The sequence below is a fragment of the Branchiostoma belcheri genome, unplaced genomic scaffold (genome assembly GCF_001625305.1).
Source record: "Branchiostoma belcheri isolate BF01 breed outbred unplaced genomic scaffold, Haploidv18h27 scaffold91, whole genome shotgun sequence".
Lineage (NCBI taxonomy): Eukaryota > Metazoa > Chordata > Leptocardii > Amphioxiformes > Branchiostomatidae > Branchiostoma > Branchiostoma belcheri.
In genome coordinates, this window is record NW_017804587.1 from 971,381 (window position 1) to 994,426 (window position 23,046).

The following is a 23,046-nucleotide window of genomic DNA, read 5'->3' on the forward strand; positions in this document are numbered from 1 at the left end:
GCATTCTGTTCCTACTGAATCTACATTGTGTAGATTTGACACTTTAACCAGCATAACATTCTTAAAGGCTACAATTTTTTCGGAAGTGCAAACAATCATGCTAGTTTGTGTAGCTCACGTGAATAATGATTTGATGACCGATGTACAATTTGAACTACATGTACAAGAGTCCAAAGTGTTGAAGCAAGAAATTTCAATTTGGAACACTGAGCTCTAAAGGTTGCATAATATAGTATACAACCCCTTGGTATATGGTTAACAAAAAAGTTTGGGACTCATTCATTGTAGAATGCACATAGCAGAGGTCTAAGTTTGCTTCTGAGTGAGGTAGCCTGGGGATTAAATCTCTAATAAAGTATATAACTGGTTAAATACTTGACACAAGGAGTCAAAAGTTGACAAGTTTCTACATGTGTGAAAGAAACACGTGAGAGAAAGGTACATAAAAGTTCAATGGTCAAGGTTCACAAACGTGTAAATGCAAGAATCACCCAGAGTCTACGAAGAGCTGCTAACTAAGCACAAACAAACAATTGGATACAGTGTATTAATTACAATACTGTAGTTGGAGTGAGTTCATACTTAATACGGGATCAAGGTAAGGACATCTTGCTAGTCAAGAGGAAAAAGCTGGAGTTAGAAAAGAAGAAAAAAATCAGTTGGAAGTGAATGGAAAACATCAGTGTATGTGTAAAACGGGTAAAAAGGTGGTCAGTGGGAGGAAAATTATATTTGAGTACATGCAGATACACACCATCCCACCAGCTAGGGTTAAAGGTAAGAGTTCAACCAAGGTTAAAGTTCAACCAGGTTAAAGGTCACGGGATCACTAAGGAGGTCACCTAGAAGAGATTAGAGCAAGTGATTTTGTTCAGTCCATGCACTAAGTTAGAGATTGAGGGTTTGGTTAGTTCATGCTCAAATTTCAGTCATAGAGAGTAACACATCAGGATTTTACAATACATGCAGTATTGGGGGACAAAGGTTAAATGGTGGTCAAGGGTTACAGGTCACACCATCAGGTCAAGGGTTACAGGTCACATAATGGATGTTACAAATAATGAACATGAACACAAATATGACATTTACATTTTACATTGGGGTTAATCAGTGGGAAATGGTGATAGGACAATGAAAAATAAATTCAATGTATGCATTATGAAAATTTCTGTTTTTCTGGGACAAATATCATTCAAAATGTCATAAATAGTGATTATTTGTTCAAATCAAAATTGTCAATGTGAATCATATCTTCCAATTGCATCTCTATCTTTCCTTGCAAAACTGCAAAGATTGCCTTAAGGGTTTCTTACGGATTGAAATTTTACATTTTCATGGGAAAATTTTCATACCAACATAAATTGAAAGCCATCACCTGACAACAGTATACACATACATGATGGATACATGAAAGTCATCCAGAGACAGCAAAGCAAGCAGGGTGCTATAAAGCTTCTACACACAGAACATGACTTCAGGACAAGACAAGGCAGATGACTACATGTACAAGACTTATATAAAACAGTGCAGACACAGACACATGACAATGAAGTGCAACCTGTCTGACAGAGAGCTAGCCATCCGGATTTTAAAACCACCGTTACAAAATATATCTTTCATTAGCATGTCACGCTGTCTGGTAAGTGAAAGGTAGAAATGTGGAGATTTTAAGGCTGGTGCCAGTCAGTCTGCACAGGCCAAACGTAATTGTTACGTTCATAAATGTTGCAGAACACTGCAGCCCTTCTCCCAGGGGAAACTGTTCGGGTATGCTGGCTCAGGTCTCATTGCATTTTAGAGACAGGTCCTCCTTAAATATATATCTGCCACTTTGGCTAAATCTACGACAGAAAATTTCCCCCAATTAAGGGTGACAGAGAAAGGCATCAGATTTGTGGATTAATTGCTATCGGATTGAATACATGAATGTGTCAAGATCTATATTCAACAAAATGCAATCAATGAATGCCTCAAGGCATTAACTGGTATTTTGAAAATCTGATTGTTCATTTGGTAACAAGTGATGTGACATGTTTCTGAATGGGTGCACGTACATTGTACAAGTATGTCTACATAAGACAGTGCACGGAACAGATATGCCCAATGTAAAGAATCCTAATTCTGATTGAATCTGAACACAACGATGTGTATGCAAATGGGTCAGACTTCGTGACAGGGGAATTGGGTTGAGACGGACACACACAACATTGACGTTGAGAGGAAATGTTACGGGACGCACGTGGACAATGTACATGGATAAGACCGGTACCACTTCTGGAGGACAAGACACCACAGACAACAAGCATGGGGATGATTGCTTGCTCACTTATTGGTACAACATCATCACTTGAATCTTGTTGAGGGAAAGGCATTAATTTTGTTATGATTACTTCCAGGAATCAGAGGAGGGAATCAGCGTTTAGTTCAAGAAACACACACAGACAACACCACAAGGAACTACCAACAGATGAATGCCAGCGTGGGAAGGGAACTAACAGTGAAGGGGGGAGTGGGTAGGGGGGCACTGCAGGCCTAACAGTTAGTCGTTGACCGGATCTCTGACACTTACCAGGTGACTTTAGAAAGGAGTGAGTCAGCGTTTATTTCAGGAAACACACACAGGCAACACCACAAGGAACTACTACATGTAACAGACGAATGCCAGCGTGGGAAGGGAGAGGGGCAGAACAGTTAGTCGTGGGGCGGTTGGATCTCTGACACTTACCAGGTGACGTTAGAGAGGAGGGAATCGGCACTTATTTCTGGAAACACACACAGACAACACCACAAGGAACTACTAACAGATAAATGCCAGCGGGGGAAGGGAGAGGGGAGGGGGGCAGAACAGTTAGTTGTCGGGCGGTTCTCTGACACTTACCAGGTGACGTTAGAGAGGAGGGTGCGCTGCGCTGGGACAGGCTGGTCGTGGACGTCGAGAGACGTTTGGTTATGGCTTCCGCTCGCGCCGAGAGGTTCATGGAGGACGTTGACCTCTTGGCCGGAAACAGCTGTTCTTTTCCATTAGCTAATAAAGTGGGACATAAGATGGGCACAGGCCAAAGGTCACATCGGGTCACCTTCGAATTCGTCCTTCTGTGGTACTACATCATGTGCTACAAGGTCGTGAACACCAGGGGTGAGTGACCTTTGACATGGTTGTTCTAATCACCAGGGAGCAGGAGAATTATGGGTAATCTTTGACCTTGGGGTCACATTTAACAGGTTGTAGGATTTTTGCGATTAGGCAGAGGAGTTAATAGTTGGGACCAGTGAGGCTGAGGATTCGCTGGCATTTTGGCACAAAAAAGTTGCAGCAAGGAATATTGGCTGGCAACGTTGGGGCAAAACACGGTAATTGAACAAACGGATAATGAAACAAAAAATGTATACGAACACATATCACACTGCTGTTATACATGTATGTAGGAGTAGCACAAAATGTGGAGAATGTTCCAACGTTGCAGAAATTCAGAGCGGAATACTTGCGAATATGGCACATAATATATATGCATGTAGATGAGCGTGGTTCTATGGCACATTGGCAGCATAAAACTAAGTACATGGATGTATAACCGATACAGGACAGTTTACAAAAGCAGTGGCAAAAGGTTTAAACTGGTATCTGATTCAACATTAAGGCTTACATTTAAGCCATACAGATTTGAATGGAACGAAGAGCATAAAGGACAAGCATAGACACCACAATATGCTGTGCCAGCAATGCAAAGGACAACTGCATCAAACTAAAGCTTATGAAAGGCAGTGACATCACATGACTATGCAGCAGCCTAGCTCAGCAGGAGATCGATCAGGGTTGACGATAGTCTCATGAAAGGGTGTACAATAAATCTTAGAGGGTGGGGCGGGGGCAGGGGTTCAAATGTGCATGTGCGTTTGGAGTTTTGCCAAAAACATAGGACAATTGACTATGATTTAACTTAGAATTCAATACATCAGCAAGGACATTTGGCCTTTCCTGTACTGTAGGTGGTGGGGAATTTGGACAGATAAGAAGAAAAATGGTACATAATATACAGTCCTGCTGGGGTACATTGTACTTTTGTGGGGATGAGTGTGTACATTACATGTAAAGACAAGTACTAAGTAACTTGTTTTTTGTCGGCTGTAAAATAGCTAAAAAATGGGTGTGGCAGCTGAGGGAGTTTACAGTCTGAGTACTGTATAGTGCATACTTGTGTCACATGCTAAGTCTCTACCAGAGCATTTTTACAGAAAGGTGTATCATGTGAACGATTACACAGTACAGACTTACACTACTACATTATACAGAATCTGATGACTAGTATGACACACATAATATTATACATCTTTTGAATGGAGTAACATCAACATAGAAAGAGGAAGGAACACCATAGAAAGCTACAAGGTCAGAGGCAAGTCATACACTTTACCTTAACATCCTAACATCCTTCCACGCAAACTAGAACTGAAACTTGTGCTGCATTTTGAGTCTTGTGCATTATCATTTTTCTATCTTTCTTCTTCAACTAGAACTTGCAATTCTTTCTGCACATCACTGTCATAACTAGTTATCTGGCACTTGTATGTAAATGTCAACTGACACTGCTTCTTGGCCTTTATGATTGTGTATATCATTGTCAATCCTGCATCTGCTAAAAAATCCAATCACTTTCTAGCAGTGACTGCCCAGTTCTGTTAGCTGTAAGAGCATGTAAGACTCCCTCAACCAACAGAGAAACACCATTTCTACGTGCTCGACTAATCACAAGGGTGAAAACATAATCACCGTGCCTTCCCACATCCTCACACCACAACTTGTCAATCACCATCCAACAAAGACTCTGATTGGTCATGTTTAAAGTTAAAAACTTTTGATCCAATCAAAGAAGTCCTCTCACCAAGAGCTTTCCACCAGTCACTCTGGTCTTCGTCAGTACACAGACCTAGCGAGGCTTGTCACGTGGCTTCTTTGTAGTGTGACGTCATCACTGGGTCAAAGGCAGCTGGTAGACGATGTTGGCTCCTGTCGTGGTTGAATGAAGGGTGATGGGCCATGATGGTCACGTGACAAGCCTCACTGGGTCAGTCTACTGACAAAGACCAGAGTGACTGGTCGAAATCTCTAGGTGAGAGAACTCCTTTGTGTTGGATCAAAAGTTTGAAACTCTCAACATGGAACTACCAACACAGATGAACTTTCATGATAACACTGGCCCTGACCTGTCAATCATCACCCAACAAAGACTCTGATTGGTCGGTACAAACCTGGAGGAGAGGCTCCAAAAAGGGCAGACAGTTGAGGGGAGGTGACATTTGATCCCCAGGACCATCGCTTCTGCTGTTGCTGGTTTTGTTGCTGCTGCTGCTGCTGTTGCTGCTGCTGTGCCTGCGCTCTCTGGTAACCTTCGTCTGTCTTCTTCAGCGCGGCTTCGCGTCGCTCCTGCGGGTCAAAGGCCAAAGGTCGGGGTTAGTTTTAACAGCTGACTACAAGCAGAAAAATCCTGTTGAGAGGTTATGTCATATTAGTTTGTAATTGTTAATAGGTAAACACTTTAGTTACGATAAATTAAAACAAGTAAAAACAGCAGAAAATTCAACTACACTACTTTAGTCAAGTCATTAAAGTTTGCAAATTGCATTATTATTATTAAAAAATTCACATGATGCAATCATCAAGTAATTTTAATATCAGCAAAATCAGACAATATTTTATCAAGCGTTCGAAACGTGTCTTAGTGCACCGCTGTAAGGTCAAAGGTCAAACCTGGTTTAGCCAGGACCATGCCGGTTAGGTGGTATGATGGGAAATATTAGTGCAATGGAACATAACAAGACTGGTTAAAACACAAAAGTTTGGATTAGTGATTCAGCTTAACACAAAACACACCAAGCTGGCATCAACCGCAACATGCTTTGTTAGCATTGCACATTACACCAAGCTGTGTTGCTATATACAGTATTTGTAAAGTACAAATAAGCTAAACATACAAAATGTATAACATGCAACAACATGCAACCCACACCTGTATCATTCTGGCCTTAGTAGAAGCTTTTAAAAGTAGACTCTCACTATACAGCACAGCTTTAGTGTGGCTTTACGGAATTTCTCAGATTTCCTTGTGTGCCAATTTGATGAATTTACTCAAACTACCAAAGTTTTATGTACATGTAGATGTTGTGCAGTCTCTTTGCTCTATTTATCAATGATTGTGAAGAACAGACACAATGATTTTGGGAAATGCAAGACTGAAGTCCAGCTTTTCATGGTCCAAAATGTAGAAAGATATACAATTTGGTAATACTTTGTTAAAAATGATATGAAAGCAACAAGATTTTAGTGGGAAAAAATCTGTCAGCCCAAATCAAACATTTTTAGTTTTTGCTCAGGTGTGGGAATCACTGAGGACCAATGTTTGGATTAACATCACAAGCCTCAGTACTTTCTAAAATCAAACTTTCAGCTGCCTTTCAAGAACACGGATTCTTTTTTTTAATGACAAAAACTCCAAAACATTTTGAAAATGCTTTCAAAGTAATAGAAGGCTAAGGCTTGAATGCCTGCCAAAAATGGCCCTCAGCTTGTTAAACAAATTTATCTACTGGTATTATCTACAGTGAAGGAACAACAAATGGACTAGCTTTGTAAGACCAGCCACAAAATTGCTACAGAGGCCCCTTTTGGTCCAGGAATATAGTATAATAACATAGTTTCTTGCGTATAGTTGTATAGCCAGTCAGCCAGGTGAATATAGGCTATAAAATAGAATGGACAATTTACCAATTTGAGAACTGTATCATAGAAGTCTCTGATCAACGAATGGTTTGACTGTAAATACTTCTATTACATGGCCAATGGAGTGACTGTTTATTACTACCAATAAGTTGTCACAGTTAAGGCTGAAGTAATTTGATGGTCTAAGTGTATGTAACGCATGGTTTTACTGTTTCCAGAACTGCACAAGGCAGAAACTAATTTCTTTCAAATTCATGGGACAGCTTCCTTCATCTATCCAGCAAAAATGACAACAGCTATAATGTTACTTACTGGCAACACTGTAGCTGTTATTACAATGCTAACCCATTGGCTACATGTCTGCACACATTGCTACACCCTTCAGTCACAGCGTTAGCACACCACACAAGTCAGTACTTTCAGTTTCAGCATGCCACAGTGCAAAGCCATGCAGAAGCACAGGTAAAAAAGCAGTGCATGCGGCCAGCCAAAAGCGTGCATGGATAGTGAGAACGGACCAGCTGGCCCCAAAGTGTGAATGTGCGCTGTGAAGCTGGTGAAGTGATGGCAGGGAGGGGGGAGGGAGGGAGGCAGAGGGGACGGTCCTGGAGCACTCTCGGGAGGGAGACTCAGATTCTTCCCGTGTATGTCTTCTTCGAAAAATTTATTGCTACCTTTTTAAACAGGTACTACAAATAAGATAGCTTCATAACATTGGTTCCACTCATACAAGGTATTACTGTTTCAGACTTTCGTGTATCACCAAATCCCCTTCTGCTACTAAGTGCCAAGGATGAGATACAGACAACCCCCCTTCCCCAAAACTAGCACTGCCCAAAACAATACTTCTGCCCTGATGAGTATTCCTGAGTTCCACACTACTGGAAAGGATCGCAGCCCCTAGTGAGTTTAGCCACAACTGCAGTCATTTGTACTTGTCAAAAAGAGCCAGGGGAATTTTCCCACCTGTCTGTCACTACCTGTCTCTTCAGTAAGCTTTTAGCTGGTTCAGGATCCTTCACTTTTACTTACTAAGTATAAGTTCTCCCTCCGGAGTGCCCCAGGACCCCCCAGCCAGCGCCCCTGGGGTGGGATGGGGGCAGGAATGGGTGAGGTGCCCGACACGTTCCTTCAGCACCATGTTGCCCCCACGGGCGGGACGGTGCTCTAACCCGTCGGCACCGGTCGACTGGCAGCCAAGAGAGAAGGAAGTGACACGTACCCAGACGGCTCTCATTCTCACCATTTCCTCTTGCAGGCGCTCGGCGCGGCGCTCCTCCACGTGCTGGTGGCGCTGTTCGTACTTCAGGCGGCTGTCGGCCATTTTCCGTCGGCGTTCCTCCAGCTGCTGGTCCCGAAGCATGCGGGCGCGCTCCTCTTTTTCTCTCAGTGCTGCTGCATCGAGAGCTGTGTACATTCAAAAATGCAAATTAGATCCTGATTACACAAATGTAGTTATGTCAAGCATCATTTAAGCTACCAAAAGTCATGACAATCCATCACCCTGTTCTTGAGTTCTCCTCCATCCATTTTTTTTAAAACAAATTCTCCTGCAGTTCCAGAACTAGCTGGTAGGGGTCCCAAAGTTATGTCGCTTCTTCCTGAGCACAAGAGCTTACCTAACATCCAAAATTTGTGACTCTAGCATGTCCAGATCATGAGACAACAAAACTGGAAGTTCTGCTGCAGTACTATAATGGCCTTCTGGCAAAGAATAATTTCATCAGGTTGGTAGAGGTAAAGATATTGGAAGTTTCTTTTCCACAACCAGTAAAGCGCCACCTACATTACTATGTACATGTATAGCAGCAAGAAGCAGTACTCCAGTCAGAAGCTCTATAATTGTGTAAGATGACTGGCATACAATGTACCTCGTGACTTTTAAAGATCTGTTTTGTGCTGTGTAATTATATTACACAGCTTCCACACACATGTAACTTTACATGTACAGTTACTGTAGCAATCAGCAATAAGTTTGAAAAAAATTGTAAGAATATCATGTGTATGACAACACTGTATGAAAATCAGCCATGGGTCATGTTGAAATATCTACCTACATTGTACATGTACATGCAACTGCACAGTGAACAAAGCTCTTTCACGAACACGATTCCCCCAATATAGGCTGGAGTTTGGGGTTCACCAATCCAATTTTCTACTGGCTGGTCATTCCATTACCCAATGTGGAATGTTTGTCAGGCTAAATTGGGAGGCAAACCAATCACCTCTAGACCAATGGGTTGAAAAGCTAGATAATTGTATGACCTAAGGACATCGCGTCAGCAAAATTCCCTAGGTTTTGAATGCTTGGGAAAAGGTACACATGTAAAAGAACACTATCAAAGGCAAACCACACAGTAACTTGCATGGGCACCATGTAAGTGATACATTGTTGTCACTTTTGTTTTATCATAAAAAGTGGAAATTATTCTTAATTTCGTCAATCAATGTCATAACATCATAGTATGTCAGCAGAACATACTGCACTTACGAGAAATCCAGATTTTTTCATTGGATATCTGTTCAACATTGCACTAGAATTTTGCCTGTTGCAGACGATATCTTTTACAACACAACATAGTTACTTAATTTTCTTAAAAATTATAAAGAATTAGTGAACACAAGTTACATAAAGCACTGAAACATGATATATTGTGAACAAACATAACACTGTAACATTGAAATAAAGACAGCACAGTTTCCGTGTCTGCCTACCGAGCTTCTGGCGCATCTGTTCCTGCCGTGCTCGGACTGCTTCGAACCGTTCATCGCGCGACCTTAGCGTCGAACCATCCAACACTGCAAACCGCCACCGCCATGCAACATGCAGGTTAGTCAGCGAACCCAAAACCGGGCAAAACCAGGCAAAACTATCATGCATTAACCATAACGCCATGCAAAGTTAGGAACTAAACATGATCAAAATGCAAGGTAAGAAAAGTAAACATGATCAAACTGTAATAGTTAATGGTAACTCATTGTTACAAATGACACTACATGATGTTAATGATTTTCGTATCAATTAAAAAAGGTTAGCAAACTAAACATGATCAAAATGCAAGGTTAGAAAACTAAACTTGATCAAACTATAAACTATAATAGTTAATGGTAACTCATTGTTAAAAATAACACTACATGATGTTAATGATTTTTGTATCAATGAAAAAGGTTAGCAAACTAAACATGATCAAAATGCGAGGTTAGAAAACTATAATAGTAACTGTTAATGATAACTCATTGTTAGAAATGACACTACATGATGTTAATGATTTTTGTTTCAATGAAAATGGTTAGCAAACTAAACATGATCAAAATGCAAGGTTAGAAAACTAAACATGATCAAACTATAATAAATAGTTAATGATATTAACTCATTGTTAAAAATGACACTACATGATATTAATGATTTCTGTATCAATGAAAAATGGTAATAAATGAACCTGAAGATGAAAAACTATTACTGGGAAGTTAAACTTGACTCTAAGGATAAGTAAGTTCCTGTCTAGCTCTTACCACCACCACCTTTGCATCACCAGGATTCAAACTGTCAAATTGTTTTTCCTACCTTCAGCTGGTTGCCAAGGAAACCCACCTGGTTGCCCGGGTAACCTCGGCACAGGTGACGTGTGGCGTGCAGTGCCCTTTCCTGCTGACGTAGGCCGGTCGGCTGACTTGCTTCTTTTGCCTGCGGCTGCAAGGAGAAGAAACAGCTCATTTACTACGTGTAGATTTAATACAAATTTGGTGCCAAATGGCTCTCTTAGCAGGCTGGAGGTTAAAACGCTAGAATAACCACAGCATTAACCAGATATTGACAAATTAAAGGAGTTAAAACCTCGATGCTGCGGGATTGCTGCCTAACCCAGTACAAATTTGGTGCCTTAGTAAACTTAGGATTAAAAAGATAGCATAACCAGATATTGACCAAGGAGTAGATTGATAATCCACACTGTAATAAATCAAGTCGTCCTTCCTCCAAGCTGGTCCGTACTGATAATTATATCATCGCTCCCCCCGAGGCAGGGTAATACCAGGGATGGGATTATATGGCCCTGGGTATCAGGTCAGGTGGTCGGGGTTTGCCGGGAAATCTTGTCATGTATGGGATGGAAATACTACCTGCATTAAAGCAGGGTACTTTATTAATTGGTGCAGGTAAAATTGGGGCTGTGCAGGTATTTCTGATGTCTAATACTTGCACCTACATGTAACCTAACCTTCACACTAATGGAGATCCTTAACAAACAAACAAATACACAAACCTGTACCAGTACAGATAAAATTGAAGCTGTGCAGGCATTTCTGATGTCTGCACCAGTCCATGTAATGAGTTTATGCGTTATACACATGTAGGCGTACAAATGTATAGGGTAATACCAGAGATGGGATTATATGGCCCTGTGTATCAGGTCAGGTGGGCCAGGGTTTGCTGGGAAATCTTGTCATGTATGGGATGGAAATACCACCTGCATAAGCAGCAGGTTGGTAGAATTGGGGATGTTCAGGTATTTCTAATGTCTACCTGCACTGGTCCATATACTGGGTACATGTATATGCAGGTTAGTGCAGGTAAAATTGGGGCTGTGCAGGTATTTCTGATGTCTACCTGCACCTACATGTAACCTGCACCAGTCCATGTACTGGGTATATGCAGGTTAATGCAGGTAAAATTGGAGCTGTGCAGGTATTTCTGTTAGTTCTGATGTCTACTATATCTAACCTGCACTGGGGCATGTACTAATAATGCAGGTAAAATTGGATCTGTGCAGGTATTTCTGATATCTACCTGCACCAGTCCATGTACTGCATTGACTGTTTGTTACTACATTAAGTATAAAAGAAGTAACGGCAATGGTTTCTGTACAGTTTTTAGTGTCATCAATATTTCCTGAATTCTGAGTCCTGCGGGTTAAATAATTTTCAATGTTGCCTGCGCCAGAGCATGTATGCAGAAACAAGTATTTCGAGCCCTGAGTCTTCATAGTGCTCAGTAATTAGTAGAAATGAAAATGTCAAACGTATGCTGGTTTGACAGAGGACTGCCAGCAATCAAATCATTAGCAAAGCCCTGTTCTGGAGTCATCTGTGATGGGATAAGGAGGGTGTTGATTATGGGGGACCAGTAAATCGATCTGATGCAATATTGGGAGGTTTTCCCTTGCATAGAGGCTCAACAGTGACTAGCCTATATAATGCAACATATTACAGTCTATCTACGACTCAAAGAATAATCATAGGATATTGGAGTTTTCTTTTACAAAACCAGATGAGAGACATTACTGGTTGTGTAAAAGATTATTCCAGTATCCAATGTTGTACCAACCTGATGAAATTATTTTCAACAGGAAGTGTTCACTATACACAGTACGAAAAACACCAATGGATATTTTAACGATAAAAACTGAAAGAAACAACATTTTAAACCAGAGCTCTGCGTTGTGATTGGCTGTAGATGTCATGTGACTAACGAGGCCTATCTGTACTATACAGGGGAACAATCTAAAGCCTGATTAGAAGAATTGAAAATCACTATCAACACAGATTGGAATTGGACTTCCTTGTCTAGACATGGATCCAGTAATAGAGAACAGAATTTTTTTTTTCCTCAGGCTCAATACTAACTGAGAGGGTTGACTGAATCCTGGTATTTTCGTAAGTCAGACAATTCTGAAGATCTGAAGCTTGCATGCTACATCTTTTCACCCAAACCTTATTTGATAAGATACAGAATGTAATTCAAACTTATTTGGTTGCCAAATTACATGTAGGTAGGTATCCAATACTCATCACTAAGTCTTGGGGAGGATATACATGTATGTTGTTGTATCCAGAACTGTGCTTTATTCAGAACCATGATCAGGCACGGTCCTGGAAAGTCCATGAAATTGGAGCAAATCTAGAGTCTTGAATAAGCCGAGACTATCTAGAACTGTGCCTGATCCTAACCTCAACCTACTCGGGCACAAAACTATATAGCTAGATACGCATAGTTCTGGATATACATGTACAATAATACATAAAACATAGTACATGTACAGGCATTCAAGATGTCAAAATTTGCAAATGCGTGCCCATGACATATCACAGCGTTCTTTCAGACTATTCCCTGCCAAATGACTTCCATTCCCTGGAGATAACCTTCACTTGACCTTCAGCGAAAGACATTTCAACCTCCCAAGATTAGGGCCAAGAAGGAAGGTGAGCCAATTCCCAAGGAGCGAGATCTCCTCTCGGCGGCCAATACTGCAGGATCTTCAGACATCTGCCAAGACGTCACTTGGGAGATGCACTTGTGTGACAGGAATATCGAGGGGCTAACACTTCGGGATTGCATCATAAAAAAGGAGCAGCACTTACATGTAGATTCCCAGTGATGGCATTGCAGACATGCCTGAGGCAAATACTAAAATACATGTACATGTACTGGTTGGGTAAAAACTTAAAAAATCAAACATTCTGTATCATACTGATTGTTCCGTCATAAAAAGAAGCTGCACTAGGATCCCTACTTAGTAGCTGTTACTTCACTACAATGTACATTGGTAATAATGTGCTAACATATTGGCAACTTAAAATCAAAATGTTCTATCATTTTTCTACAGTGTGCTTCCAGGCTAATATTGAATAGCAATATATTTACTCACAACCACTTGTTTGGCAAGAGCTAACAATGATTGTCTGTTATCTCGTATCTTTATCAGGGAATTTAACGGTTTTTATCCTTGCAAAAATGTCATTAAAGTAAACCCGGAGACTGCAATAGATAATACATAATTTTTCCTCTACAAATATTCATATACAATGTGTGGGGTTCACTGAATATTCTTCACACTGGCGACAGACCTGCCTAAGATGAAAGCATTTACCCTGTAATATTGGCTAATCTGTGACAAGCCCAGTTCTAAGACCTGACTGTCCGGTACATCAATCCACACAGGCTCCGCATCGTCTGGCCTCCTTAGCCTTCCATCAGTGCTTCCTTCAGGAGTTCATCAGGTTGGTGAATGACTGAATAGCAAAGTTCTTTATTCACAACCACTCTTGTTTAACACAAGCCGACATTTCCATGACTGTCATATTCATCATCAGGGTAGTTAGGACTGAATTTAATGGTTTTAATCCTTGCAAAAATGTCATTATAGTTAAACTTGGAGGCAGCAATATTATTTCCCTTCTATTCGTATAAAATTTGTGGGCTTTATTGAATATTCTTGCTGAACCAAAATCACATTGGCGACAGACCTGTGAATTTCTTGCTGAAGATCCAAGCATTTACCCTGTAATATTGTCTAATCTGTGACAAGCCCTGTTCTAAGACCCGACTGTTGGGTACATCAATCCACACAGCCTCCGCATCGTCTGGCCTCCTTAGCCTTCCATCAGTGCTTCCTTCAGGAGTTCCTTTATCAGCTTTGCCTTCTGCCGGCGCGAGGTTCAGGATCATCCATCTTATAACTGTCTGCTTACGAATTATCATACGAGGCACAGTTATAAAGCCTATGAATAAAAATGTTGTGTTTCTTGTTTCCCGGCCGACCCTAGAAAAAACTGCCGACCCTAGTCTTTTTCGGGGTGAAACCCAGCAAGGGGAATTAATTTTTTGACTTGAATTCGAGCTGGTTAATCTTTTCTAGCTCCATGATCTGACACCTGAGTGATGAAATGTTGTACAATAGATTTTCCAACATTGATATTGAAAATATAAGTGTCCTCATGCAAGTTTTACAGTATTGTATATGTTGGATCACTAGCGATCGCCAAAGTCTAATAAAAGAAAGAAAAACATAATTCCTACATACTGACCTTAGTTTTTTCAGCACTGAAACAGGAAACACAACATTATTTTCCCTCGGCCTAACTCAGTAACTGTCTCCTCAGGAATTAGCGGTCCCTCCAAGTCTGCAAGCTCAAAAGGCAACTTCTCAGGGGAGTGGAGAGAACCCACAGATTATTCACAATTGCTTTATCAGGGCTTAAAATACTGACTGTATATGCAGGTTAGTGTAGGTAAAATTGGGGCTGTGCAGGTTTTTCTGATGTTTAGGTGCACTTAACTTGCACTGGTCCATGTACTGTGTTTGAATTTTTATTTGCTGCATTCACTGTAACCACCTGATAAATATAAAAGAAATAATGCCAAAAATATGATTTTTTGAACAGATTATAGTCTGATCCACACATTTCAAAGTTTGAGTGATGCAGTAAAATTTCTCTGGTGCAGGTTATTTTCAATGTTACCTGAACCAGTGCAGAAAAGAGGATTTCAAGCCCTGTTTTGCTGATGGCACACACACAAAAGAGGTTGAGACTAGCAAGCAGGGACAGTTTTCCATTGACGTCTTGTTCTGTGCTAATTAAGATGCCCCATTTGAATAACATGATTTGCCTTTTAAGTGTGTATTCTATAGGATGGGTAGAAAATTGCCTGTGGATGCACTATACTGCCTTAAGTTAATGGAGTCACTTCTTAAGTGTCAGCAAAAGAAGGAGGCTTGAGAATGAGAGACTCAGAGAGCGTTCCTTTGCTCCTTGAAGTGTGGCAATGAAAACATTCCAACAAAGACGAGAAGGATGGGTTTCTACATTTCCATAAAATGTAACCTCATCTTGTGCATCCGTATACTATGTACATGTAATGCCTGTGTTACAGAACACAAGCAAGCAAGTTTGACCCTTCTCAGTTTTCTATATACACAAATAGTGTTGTAGGTAAGTCTTAAACTAAACTTCGTTTAAAGCAGGAGTCTTTGCCAGGCCACACTAGCCTCCTTTTCAGGCGTTCCCAGATCGGTCGTTTCTCCGGAGATATATGTAGGGTTGCCGGTGGGAGCTTCTATTGTGTGCGATCTACGTTTGATCAGAAAATACCCCCCCCCCCAAAAAAACGACCGATCCGGGAACGCCTGAAAAGGAGGCTAGGCCACACAAACTTGAGTTTATGAATGGCACCTGTGCCTGCATTGATTTTGTCCTCCACATCCCCTTTAGAAAATGTCATTCCTTAAAAACAAGGGCAGTGACCTGTGCTTAGACAAAAGCAAAGCCTCTCTTCAAGTACAGGAATCAATATTCCATTTTCTCTCTAGTCTCTACCAGACTAAAATGCAATCACAGTTGAACTTGTCTCTTGCCTTGTAGGAAAAAAAGAACCCATAGAGTACCCCTTTAGGGCAGTGACATGTGGTTGAGATACAAGCCTTTCTTGGTCAAGTTGGTGTATGGGAGTCAATACATGTATTACATTTTCTTTTTCCACCAGACTAAAATACGTTCATGGTTGAACTTGACTCTTGTAAAAAAAAAAACCCTGACCCATTGAGTACCTCTCTAGCTAGGCAGTGTAGTTATTTAAGAATAAAATAAAAGCATCTCTTCATGTACGGGAGTTAATATTCCACTTTCCTTTTGCACCAGACGAAAATATGTTCATGCTTGAACTTGACTATTAGTATAAAAAAGGACCCATAGAGTATATGTGTGGTTAAGATAGAAGCCTTTCTTTATGTACGAGAGTTCATATGTCATTTTCTACTTCCACTAGACTAAAATACGTTCATGGTTGAACTTGAGTCTTGACTTTAAAGAAAAACGACCCATAGAGTACCTCTCGAAGGTGTGGTTAAAATATATCATAATAAGATACTAGCCTTTCTTCATGTACGGGAGTTAATATTCCACTTTCCTTTTCCACCAGACTAAAATATGTTCCTGGTTGAACTTGACTTTAAAGAAAAACGACCCATTGAGTACCTCTCGAGCGAAGGTGTGGCACCTCACGACAGAACATTCCTCCACGGGATACCAACAAAACATGCAGATCTTAGATACAGATCTAGACCAGGCCTACACAACTGCCGCGTTAATAACATGATTTAATTCTGCAGGAAAGATGGTGGGTCATTTACATGCGGCACAGAATGCACAGTCACATGGAAAATAGACAATGGAAAACTTAAACCGAAAGACATTCTGCTAAACAAAATCAATATCAGAACCAGAGTGGCTGTTTATTAAAGCGAACATTCACTTGAATAATCCATGACGTGGAACATAAACTGCTATATATCACAGTTACCCGTGGAGAAGTGTGGGGAAGGAGGCTTATTTAACAGCATTACAGTCGGCCCAGACGTGACAACTGCAAATGAAGACATATAATATTATAACTGGAACTGATGAAATCTGCAAGCAAGTCTCAAACATACTGCATCACACATGTAGTCAGGATTTAAAAAGCCATCAGTATCAATGAAATAAAAGTAGTTAATGGTTAAACAATAATTTTGACCTCTGAGGAATATGACACTGGGATATGAAAAAAAAAAAAATTCACCCAGCCCATCCCTTTTTTTCTACCATGTTACAAAATGAATCACTTTCATAAAAAATGTAGAATTATAGCATTAAATTGTATCACTGAGTCAGAAAATCATAATGTACCTACCCATATGGGATCATGCACATTATAAGGATATAAAAAACAATCATCATCAATGACAGAAAAGCAGGTACGGATTCAACCATATAATTTTGACACCTGAAGAAAAATAGGCTGGGAAAAAACTACCCAGCCCATTACTATTTTTCTACATACTGGTGTATCACATCCATAGAAAAGGTGGAGAAAAAAATTCTGCAATAAATATATATTTTCAAACATAGCATAAAATACTACATGGTATCACTGAGAATCTAATCATACGGGACCATACATATAACTAAGGATATAGTTACAGATTTAACCATAATTTTGACATCTGAAAAAGGCTGTGAAAAAAACTACCCAGCCCATCCCCTATTCTTCTGGCATGATCTAATATAATATAAATCCTTTCCATAGAATAATGTGAAAAATTCTATAACACAGCATAAAACAGTGAGAATGAACGAAATGAACCGTTATGTATCTCCCCATACCAGATGGAACAGGTACCCAAAGAACGCCGAACATCAGCTAAAAACTACCCTGCCCATCCCTATTTTTTATATACCAGTATATAACTTGTATAGAAAAGATGGAGAATTCTATAATATATAATATATATCTCTAAACATACAATAAAATACTACAAGGTATCACAGGAGAATCTAACCGTTATGTGTCTCCCCATATATACCAGATGGCACAGGTACCCAAAGAACGCCAGCCGAACATCAGCTGATAAAAATGGAGCAGCCGTTTGCCAGCAGGTGACAGTCTCTCTGCGCGTCTGAGGATGCTGCAGCCAAGCCGCATACGTAATGAACCCGGGACGGGGAAAGAAAACCTGCCAACTCACCCTCTACATTAACCCAGCTAGGAAAACACAACCGGACAAGGTTATACCTTTGGTTTGAAGCCAGCGGGTTGGGGAGAGGCTGGGTGGAAGATCTGGTCCAGCGGGGAAGGCCGTCTGCTGAAGCCGGTACCTCTCCTATCCAGCCGGCATTACCTCATACACAAAATGGCTGCAGCAGACAGGACACCAGATGCATAGACAAGTGGGGAGGGACCATTCCACACACGGGGGTGTGGAGGGACGACTGAACAGGATGTCTAGTGCCACCAATACCTCACAATATTGCCACAGCAATACGTACCGATTGCTGATATACAAGTAGGACTTAGAATTAGATCTTTGTGCTAGCCATTTATGTATTTTCTATTTCATACGAAAAGTCTTTGTGTAGACTTCATGAATTACATGTATCCAAGGTATTTTTCGACTGAACAGGATGTCTAGTACCACCAATACCTCACAATATTGCCACATCAATACGTACCGATTGCTGATATACAAGTAGGACTTAATTCTTTGAATGTGCTAGCCGTTTGTGTATTTTCTATTTCACACGAGAAGTCTTTGTGTAGACTTCATGAATTACATGTATCCAAGGTATTTTTCGACTGAATGTCTAGTACCACCAATAGCCCACAACTGCCACATCCCTACATCCCTACATACCAATATTATTGCTGATATACCATATACAACATACAAGTAGGACTTGGATCTTTGTGCTAGCCGTTTGTGTATTTTTCCATTCCATACAAGAACATGAAGAAGTCTTTCTGTAGAGAATATAAATTACATGTATCCAAGGTATTTTTCAGTCTGACGGGCTATAGCCATTTGACATTTGATTTACAACTGCCCGAACATAAAATGTACATCTGCAGAATGCAACCTTTTCTCTGGCTGAAAATTTCATGAGCTCAAAGCGCTGGTCAGCGTACTGATGGTATCATTATAACTCCGGCATATATTCAGGTACATGTAGGTGCTGTCAAGGCCATGTACATGTGATATTGGGTCCTACCATTGGTTAAATTTTGCTATGGTCAGTACAGGGCTCGAAATTAATTTTTGGGGATAGGTGTACTGGTGCACCCAACCTAGAAATTTAGGTGCACAGAAAAATTTTTGGGTGCACCATATAAAACAAAACCTAATTACAAATCTTACTGCTCCTCTTTTGAGCTTGAATCTGAAATGGGAGCTAACTTCAATCTTGTACTTTAAACAAGTACTACAACAAAGATTTTCTGACACTTAGATGCCAAGAATATCAAGTATTATTGTATACATTAATATGTACAAAGATACCTACAAAAATATTTGGGTGTACTGGTGCACCCACAGCACATGCAACCTGTATCTTGAGCCCCGATTGGTTAAATTTTGATGTGATATACTAGCTAAGTACATCCTGGTAAAAATGCACTTGTCTGAAAAATGCACTTGTCTGACCAAGGCAGTGGTTCAGGTTTTGGAGAATGTCTGGAGTGGTTAGCCTCCATAGCATGCTAAAAACTGGGGGTCTTCATGGTCTTTGGGAGCTTTTATGTGCTATTTTCTGATTGCATATAGACAAGTTCAACATAACCAGCCTGGTTGAATTACCCCTATTTTTATAACTGGGCTAATCAGAAAACAGCCAAAGACCACCAAACCCCCAGTTCTATAAGCCTGCTACAGAGGCTATGGAGTGGTGATATTTTGCGTTCAGTACCTCAACTGTAGACTATGGAACACGAAAAGGTTAGAAGTCAATAATTCGACTTCAATTTCTCCCACTGCAATCATTTTAAACGTGGAATGTCACAAGTGGTACTCTTAGTATTTAGGAACTGGATACGGAAATACTGTGTGGGCATGTTTGTCACGAAATCTGCTTGTTTCTAAATAACATAGAAATGCAATAAGACTTTTCTTTAAAAAATCTATCTATTACAGGTTTCAGGGCACAGACAATATACATTTTATACCAGACTTTTACCCAGTGTCTGTCTTTCCATCATTTGACAGAATATTACTGCTCATGACAAATTAAAACATAAAATCAAAGATGATGGACAAAAATTAGCCTGTAATTAACATATGGAAAGAGACATCATCAAACTTAAGCTTAGTCTACCAACAAAATCTACCCTGTAAAATGCAGAACATAGCATTTTAGAGGGTCAAGATTTTAAAATTTTCATGGCTGATCCCCATTCAGCGCTCACACGATGTTACTTCAAACAAAATTGAGATGCCAAAAAAAATTTATACCATAGGGTGGTTAGGACACTTTAAATCCCAAGAATAATCAAGAGAAATTTTCTTTCCAGTCCATAGAATGAGATTCATGCTAATCTCCCCAATGTGCAGAGAAATCAGACGCCTTGCTTGACATAATATTCCAAACAAACTTGAGATGACAGAAAAAATTCACAATTTCAGGCTGGCTATAAGAGTAGAACACTGTTTCAGTCTGTAGAATGAGATTCATGCTAATCTCGCCGATGTGCAGAGAAATCAGACGCCTTGCTTGACATAATATTTCATCAAAGATGACAGAAAAAAATTCACAATTTCAGGCTGTTTCAGTCCGTACAATGAGATTCATGCTTTCTAATGCAGAGAAATCAGACGCCTTGACTCGTGGGATGGAAGGCCAGGATTTATGGCAGAGTTAGTGCACATTAGGCAGCGTTAAGTGCCGGGTGTGCTTCAGGGGTCATTGGAGGGATTGTGCTGAATATCACTGGAAGGGCATGAATGGCACTTCTTTAGGGACTATGTCGATGAAGGTTAGACATCCAGGTAAGGCCTAGGGAAAAAAATTTGTATTTCCCGACGGACACTAGAAAAAAAACAGCCAACCCTTTTCTTGTGGACCCCTGCAAGGGACATAAATTTTTCGAGCTGATTGACCTTTTCTAGCTCTCTTTCAGGTAAGGCCTAGGGAAAAAAATTGTATTTACCGACCGACACTAGAAAAAAAAACAGCCGACCCTTTTTTGTGTGAACCCCTGCAATGGACATAAATTTTTCGAGCTGATTGACCTTTTCTAGCTCCATGATCTGACAGCTGAGTGAAAAAACATTGTACAATCAGTTTTCCAACATTGACAACGAACATGTCTTCATGCAAGTTTTACTTTTAATTGTCAAATTGTGTAAGTTGGATCAAAAGAGATCGCCAAAGTGTAAAAAAAAAATCCCTACCTACTGACCCTAATTTTTTAGGAAACACAACATTTTTTTTCCTAGGCCTAGTGAGATGCACAAGAAAACTATGAGTATGACTCAAGCAACTGGATAGGTTTTGAAAACTATCAGACATTCCTAAGGGACTTTGATGCAGGTTAGACATCCAGGTAATGAGATGCACTAGAAAACTGTTACTCAAGTGACTGGGTAGGTTTTGAAAACTATAAGATGTTTACTTTTGCATCTCATTGCCTGGATGTCATGTTGTTGAACCATTTTTTTTCCAGTTGCTCATATGTATGTGTTTACTAATTCTCTTAGTTCATTAATGAGTAATGCTGAAGAAGAGTGGACAGTGGTTATGTATCTCTGACGAATGTTATCTCGTTATATATATAATAATATTATCCAGCAGAGTTTGAATTTCCTGTGAGTATGGTTTATCTGGATGTCTGACCTTCACCAATGTATTGTCAATGAGGATTAGATATCCAGGTAATGAGATATACCAGAAAACAGCAACTGGGTAGGATTTAAAAACTATCAGACATTCCTAAGGGGCTTTGATGCAGGTTAGACATCCAGGTAATGAGGATCAAAGGAAACTATTACTCAATCAACTGGGTAGGTTTTGAAAATCACATGTATCAGATGTTTACTTTTGCATCTTGTTACCTGGATGTCGTGTTGAACCATTTTTTCCAGTTGCTCATATGTATGTGTTGAATCATTTTGTTAGTTCATTTAGTAATGCCGAAGAAGAGTGGTTAATGTCACTCTGACAAAAGTTATCTCCTTATAATAATAATATTATCCAGTAGTAGTTAAGTTTGAATTTCCTATGAATATTGTTTACCTGGATGTCTGACTCTGACCCTGACCAATGTATGTCCAGCCTTCTCAAAAAAATTTAGAGTAGGTGGCTGATAAGAAAAAGTAGCAGGCGAGCCACGAAGTGGCTCGAAGCGAGCCGCGCAGCGGCTCGCAGGGGGAGGTACGGGAGGGGGGTGGCCCCCCTCCCATTGGGGGGGTCCGGGGGGCCTCCCCCGGAGGAAATCGTAAAAATTAGACCCCTAAACATCGTTTTTGGTACATTCTGAGCAGCTTTTATGGCAATCTTGTGGCTCCAAAATTTACTGTTCGTGCACAAATAATTCCGGAAAAAGGCTGTATTAAAATTGTTTGCCACTCCGATCGTATTACGCGCGGTCCTTGCGCCCGGCCACAAAATGCAGAAAAATAAAGAAAGCATATTTAAATGTCAATTTGATCGAAAACATAATCATTGGGATGTGAAAAAATGTCACAGTTTCGCTTTTTGGAAGTTTTGTTTCTGTTTTGACGGTTTAATTCTAGCGGGGTGCGATCCATAAATGCCCTATGGAAATTCACCCCGCGTCCCGGTACACTGACTTCCGGGTTCCTTGAACAAGAAAATTACGAGAAAATGGCCAAAAATCGGCGTAGAGAAATATACATCTTCCCGAAAATTCTTTTAATTATGTATTTCTTTAATAGGATGTTGCTTAGTAGTCGTAGAAAAAACGTAGAAAGCAGCGTAAATGTGTCTCTTCTTCACCGGCGAGAGCCTGCCGGCGAAGAAAAATCTTCCCGCGCTGCCGGCTGCTCGCCACATCACTTATCCAATCAGAACGCAGGTCATGTGAGGTGAACCAATCAGAGCGTCGATCGCACGCTGCTACTTAATATTCATGACAAGATGGCGCCTGAAAGCTCCTGTTTTTGTACAGCGATGCGGAGTGTGCGGGGTTTTGACGCTGATTTTTGGCTAGCCGTGATTAAGCTACAAATGCCACACTAGTGGAGACAACAGATGAGTGATCATTTTACGATCGACAAGAACTTTTGATG

The 23,046-nt window shown here is 40.4% G+C and overlaps 1 protein-coding gene across 1 annotated transcript in view; it reads right to left on the reverse strand.

Annotated features, from left to right (window-relative positions):
• Positions 1-23,046, reverse strand: part of LOC109488026 (MAP7 domain-containing protein 1-like) — a 51,554-nt gene that overhangs the window by 11,280 nt on the left and 17,228 nt on the right. Inside the window, exons 3-8 of the mRNA XM_019792167.1 lie at positions 10,281-10,406; positions 10,109-10,124; positions 9,431-9,514; positions 7,959-8,122; positions 5,248-5,422; positions 2,879-3,025 (exon numbers count right to left, since the gene is read on the reverse strand). Of these exons, the coding sequence (XP_019647726.1) occupies positions 2,879-3,025; positions 5,248-5,422; positions 7,959-8,122; positions 9,431-9,514; positions 10,109-10,124; positions 10,281-10,406 (712 nt within the window). The remainder of the gene's footprint in view (positions 1-2,878; positions 3,026-5,247; positions 5,423-7,958; positions 8,123-9,430; positions 9,515-10,108; positions 10,125-10,280; positions 10,407-23,046) is intronic.